General features: G+C 36.7%; 1 protein-coding gene across 2 annotated transcripts in view; it reads right to left on the bottom strand.

Moving 5' to 3' along the window:
* Positions 1-257: 257 nt before the first annotated feature.
* BDKRB1 (bradykinin receptor B1) overlaps positions 258-6141 on the bottom strand; it is a 28358-nt gene continuing 22474 nt past the window's right edge. For both annotated transcript variants that reach the window (XM_090141579.1, XM_090141578.1), the window contains exons 2-3: positions 2714-2765; positions 258-1974 (exon numbers count right to left, since the gene is read on the bottom strand). In XM_090141579.1, the coding sequence (XP_089997705.1) occupies positions 856-1962 (1107 nt within the window). In that variant the 5' untranslated portion in view covers positions 1963-1974; positions 2714-2765 and the 3' untranslated portion in view covers positions 258-855. The remainder of the gene's footprint in view (positions 1975-2713; positions 2766-6141) is intronic.

Below are 6141 nucleotides of genomic sequence, written 5' to 3'. Positions count from 1 at the left end.
GGAAAGAGACAAGAGATAAAAGAATGCAAAAATGAACAAGATTATGGTGAAGTGGAATATTGCAGTTCTTGTTTTTGATTCATAAAAATATAAGCATGAACATAAGGATTTGCCTTAGATGGAAAAATATTTCAAAATCATAGTGTCAGTGGTCATCGCTGATATCATATATGGAAAAGAAAAAAATCCTTGCCTACTTGAAGAATGGTTGTGTAACATTTTACTGAATCAATTAAAAAAAGTCCAATTTTGAGGATGATACTGGATTTTTATTACAATTCATGTACATTTCCTTGTGGTACATTTTATATACAATATTTATGCAAAATATATTTTAAACAAACAGTTCTTCAAATTTTCTATATGCTACACTGAAAATACAGCCCATTTAAAATACTGATAAAAATAACTGAATCTGTTCTGTAATTACTCAAATGCAGCTATCAGCTGAAAGTTAAGCTCATAATTGCTCTGTAATATCTTATAATTCTTTGCATAGTGTTACTGGTTATATAATATCTGTTACCATAGATACAGTATAATAAATTGTTCAATCAGTTTATAGCATTCTTTAAAGAAACCAGACTTCTGATATTTTGTCAAAGAATTTTTCTCTCCAGTCACTGATAATTGATGAGACAAGTTAGATCATTTGGTATAAAATTCTGGTGTTGTATGTTATACGTTTGGATGGTAACACGGAAACAGAAAAGCAAACCCAGGGACAAATAAGCAGCGAAGTGATTTAATAATTATATTAATAATTAATACATAATTAACTTAGTCTGAGAATGCTATAACAATGTAATTCCTGCTCATTTTTAATGCAATTAAAAATAAATTGTAATATAAAAATTAAGATGGAAGCGAGAATCGTGAAGTTGAACTAGTCTTGACTGGAAACAACTTGAAATATGAAGACTTTTCTTGGAATGAAACCTGGCTCAAAAAATACCCACAGCAGAAAAACTGTGAAAAAACTTTTAAGGCTTTTTGCCTGAAATATTTCCCAGCAAACACATAAATTATTGGGTTAATACAGCTGTTTGTGAGAGCTAGAGTAGAACTAAACTGCTCACCAAAGTTGAGAAAATCCTCCCAGAAACAGCCTTGTATCACTTCCATCTGGAATAATATATCAAAGAATATAACAAGATGGTAAGGAGTCCAGCACAAAAGAAACATCAGTACCACTAAGAAGATCAACTTTGTAGCCTTTGTGTCTCTGTGGTCCTTGCAACTCTTTGTCCCGAATGCTGTTAGTTCTCTTTTGTGTTCTTGTAGGGAGCGAATGGTACGGAAATTGAGGAAGACCATTGCTGTTGATGGCAATGCAAACCCCGCGATGCTGAATACCAAACGATTAGCTTTTCCCCATGATGGGGTGGGGAAGTCTAAAATACATGCAGAGATATTCCACTCAGGTAAGTGTTTCACAGTCCGAAATGTAAAGGTTGGGATACTGAGAAGGACCCCAAAGATCCAGGTGAGCAAGCAGATCCCTTTGGCTATAGTTTTGCTACGTATACTTTTGTGTGTCAAGGTATGAACAAAAGTCAAATAGCGATCCAAACTGACTGCTACTAGCAAGTAAATGCTAGTGTACATGTTTAGATGGATGGATGCACTGGCACTACGACAAAGAAAATTTCCAAATGGCCAATTATACTTATTCCGTATATTCTCTGCCCAGAAAGGGAGACATATGAGGAAAATAAGATCAGCAACAGCTAGGTTCACAAGGTAGATTTCAGATATCTTCAGAGGGCCCTTGTACAGTGAGTAAACGAAGAGGACAAATAAATTTCCAAGCATTCCAATAACACAGATGGTGTCGATACACTTGGGTACTAAGTAGTACACGATTTCCCACCAGTTTTCCAAGTCTGGGCAAACAGTTGAGTTGCTCTTGTTTTCACTCTGGTTTGAGAAGGGAATGCTCAGTAGAGGACTTTCAGTCATTCTTTTAGGATTCTGTAATTAACAGGAGACATTTCTGAAGTAAGAAAAAAGAACTGCAAAATGGATGTATAAAGTTCTAAATATTGTCTCTTATCAGTGGTGTAAAAAACATCTTTTTTCAAATTTCTTCAGCACTGACTTGTATGAACTTAGAACTTCAGAATCCTTGTTGATAGAAAATGCAATTCATTCGCAGTTGCTTAATTTATTTCTCTTTCAAAGGCAATTTTCTTCTGTAAGTACTGTGAAGTATTTAGTGCTAATGGACAATTAGCCAAAATAATGATTTTCAGTTTATGTCCTTAATACATTTCAAGTATTCCAGCTTTCACAAAAATGACATTTTTTTTCTCTGCATTGAACTTATTTCTGATTATTTTCTGTGTCCATTGACTCTGTAGTCAGTATACAGAAGATCAGATTTCTGGAAACACTAAATAAATCTTCTGGATTTTCTAAAACACTAAATAAATACAGCTTGAGTTTTGGAAACAATTTAAAAAAATATTATTTTTAAAGAGAAAATTCTGCAATCAGATGAGTCTATTCAGCTATATGGAAAACTCATAAAATGAATCACTGTATTTTTACAGATTAGAAGTCTTAATCCTGACTTTTAGAGTTAGCTGTGCAGTGAAAGAGAACATCTTACTAATGTGCACACATTGGAACTGAGTGCACAAGATACTTGTTTTATATAAAAGCATCTGAAATACTTTTAATATACTTAAGACACTGAAAACAGACGTACCTTGTTCTCTTTCTTCCTGGCAGTTGAGGTGAAGTTTCAAATCCAGGAAGAACTGAAAAACAGCAGTACAACAGTGCTTACAGAGAGAATTCAAAGACACTTCAGTGAGTGCGACTGAGTGCTCTCTGAGTCTTTTGCTAGCCATGCGCATTATGTATGATGTTGTGATTTGGAAGAAAGCCATTACATTTTTATTTAAGCTTTCCAAACGTCAGCTGTGGTAATTTTCAAGGCATATGAGATATTTCATTCTCGTTGTGAAATTCTTGAAAAAGTCAAGCTATTTGCCTTGACTTTTGCTCCTACGTGAACATAAATAAAGGTCTTAAGTACAGGTCAATGGCAATTAATAGTTCTTTTGTATGAATAACAATGTTTGCAACAATGGCAATTTTATCAACAGCTCCAAACCTCTGTCTGTGTCAACACAATCAAAGCCAAACTTTCTATGAGGTTTTTGCTTTGAAAACTCTTTCCTGTCCAGCTGGTGTAGGGAAGGTGATACTGCATACGTGGTGGGCCATGCCAAGGAGTTGGGATTAGAGCAGAAGAGGTGTTTGGGAAGGGTAGCTGAAACCTGGAATCACTAAACCTTTCCACCATTTTTGAAAACTGATGTCATTTGCACACCACTATAGCTATCTAGTGCATGAATCTCTGTGAATGTTACTACTCAGGATTGTGTGATCATGTCTGTATTTTATCAGGCATGCAAAATGCAATCTGCATTTTGTTTCATTACATGAGATTTCGTTGACTAATTGTCTATAAACTTATTTTTTTCATTTTAATTGCCCTCTGATCTGAGGAACATTAAAAAATCATATTTGATATATATATATATATATATATATATCTCAGATTTTTAAATACAAATCTCTCAATTACATGTGTAAACAATAGGTATCTTCAACTTCTTAAAGAGCAGTGAAAAGGAACTGGAATGCTATTCACTTACAGACTAAAAGAAGGGGGATCTATATTAGATGTTAGGGGGAAATTTTTTACTCCAAGGGTGGTGAAGCAGTGGTACAGGCTCCTGAAATTGTTCAAGGCCATGTTGGATGGTGCCTTGAGCAGCCTGAGCTGGTGGGGGACAGCCAGCCCACAGCAGGGGGTGGGAACTGGATGAACTTTAAGGTTCCTTCCAACCCAACCATTCTATGATAGAATTCTGTTTGAAAACATTAATCTTGTTGGCTGTCTGCCCAACAAATTCACCATCTCTCCAAATTCTTACTCCATTTCACTCTCGTTTGATTAATTAGTTAAAATAAAAGATCATGCAAGACTACACTCTGATATCACATGACAGACTTCCTTATCATCATGATGAGTAGTTTTATTCTAACTTTCATTTTATTGATTAAAAATATGCTATATTACGGTACAATTTACAGAAACTTGAAAAATTGTTCTGATTGAATGCAATCACACTGAAGAAAATTCTAAAAAATTCCGGTATTTGATTTGAAGACTTAAAGCATTCAAATACTTCCATTTAAGCAGTAACTTATTTCAACATTTGTTTATTTTACTAACCAAATGAAGCAGAATTAATAATATCTCAAATGATGCCATCTGCTTCACTTCTGTCAATTTTTTTTTTTACATATCAATCAAAATTTTTGTTTTGGTGAAGAATTTTTTTGAACACACAACGTAAGGAATCCTAATAACCTACAGGAGGTCAATATTGAAACATCTCATCCCACACTGAGTCACTAAGGTAAGTTAAATGGAAGAGTAGATCTTCGTCATAAACTTTCCATAACTTCCTCTTTGCTTACGCTAGTGGATTTGTGTTGGTTATTTTTTCATAAAGAACATTTGAGCAATAACAAGAAGTTTGGAATTCAGCCTTGCTTGGACATAAATTTTCTAAGAGCAGCCAACATCCGTGTTTTCTCAGAGACATCAAATAGCAGATGGAAGCTACATCTAAAACGTAAATGATAAAAAATGCAGACTTACTAAAATCATTTCAAAATAGAGCAAAGCATCACTTTTCAAGCCCAACTCCTCTTTGTTAATCTAGCTTCTGGTTTTCTACTGTTTTTTTATTTTCAAGTTTAAAACTTGTTTTCAGCAATGAAGAATCAAAATTGCAATTCTATGCAGTTCCTGGAAATTGTGAAATGAATAGGATCTAATATATGTGCTAAACAGGTGCTTAAACATCTTAGAATCTTAGTCTGAGTTCCTAACTTCTCCACAGAGTGCCTGCACGAACAGCAACATCCTCCTATCCACAACAAGCATCAGCTGCTTGGACTAACTCCTTGTAAGACTGTTAACTTTGTTTTCCAGGTGGAGTCAATAATCCACTTGAAAAAACAGGCAGTAAAAAGTTCATAACTATTCCTGCCCATACCTACGCAGAGCAATGCCAGACACTGGCTGGAAGAGGAGTGGCTGGAGAGCAGCTCTGCAGGAGGGGACCCAGGGTGCTCTGACAGCAGCTCGGCATAGACCAGCAGTGTGCCCTTGCAGGCAAGAGGCCAAACTGCACTGTGGGATGCATTATGCACAGCAAAGTGGTCAAAAGAGGTGGTTGTCAGCCATATTTAGTATTAGTGTAGCCTCACGTTGAGTATGGTGTTGCAGACCTAGACTCCACACACTAAAAAAGGTTGTTAAACTCCTTGGAATCGTCCAGTGGAGGGCAGAAAAGCTGTGACAGTAAAAGGCATGCCCTGTCAGGAGAGGCTGAGGGCACTGGGCTATCTACTGGAGAAGAGGAAGCTGAGTGGCAACCTCCTTGCTCCCTGAGGATGGGAAGCAGGAGGTGCCTGGCTTTGCTCCTGGAACTGATAGCAAGGGTGGGAGTGGCAGAGCTGCTAGGATCACACTGGACATTAGGAAAAATTTCTGTAGTGTGAACGTGGTCAAACACTGGCACAGGCTTCCTAGGGAGTGCCCCATGCCTGTCAGTTGTCAAGAGGCATTTAGACAATCTTTTAAGTTGAGGTTACCCCTGAAGCTGTCCGGTAGTTGGACTTCGTGGTTTTTGAAGGTCCCTTCCGACTGATCAATATTAAAATGTCAGCTGAGTTTTCATATAGTTGCTGTTCCTCTGGTTTTACTTTGTTACCTGCATAAGTGGTATATGCCAGTACTAGACAATATGTGATAGGTCTAGAAAGTGAATGACTTGGAAATCAGCCTATTGCATTCTACAATCCACAGAGCTTGATGTAAAGACTTTGCCTTACTGTTGGTATCTGTGCTTTCGTAGACGAGTAAAGGCTTTAGGCAGGCAGCCCATCCTGCAAACAGCTATGGAGGGCACCTACATGTTCTTGGGTACCCCAAGTCCTCAGAAAGAGAAGCATCTGCTGCTTCAAGAGAAAAAGGTACAAAGAAAAGCTACTGAAGGGATTTCAGTATCTTTATCCATCTTAATTAATCTTTTAACTTCAAAAGCA

Source organism: Phasianus colchicus, chromosome 5, assembly GCF_987193195.1.
Source record: "Phasianus colchicus chromosome 5, bPhaCol1.hap1.1, whole genome shotgun sequence".
NCBI classification, from domain to species: Eukaryota; Metazoa; Chordata; class Aves; order Galliformes; family Phasianidae; genus Phasianus; species Phasianus colchicus.
Note: the sequence above shows the minus strand (reverse complement) of the source record. Positions and strands in the feature narration are given on the sequence as shown.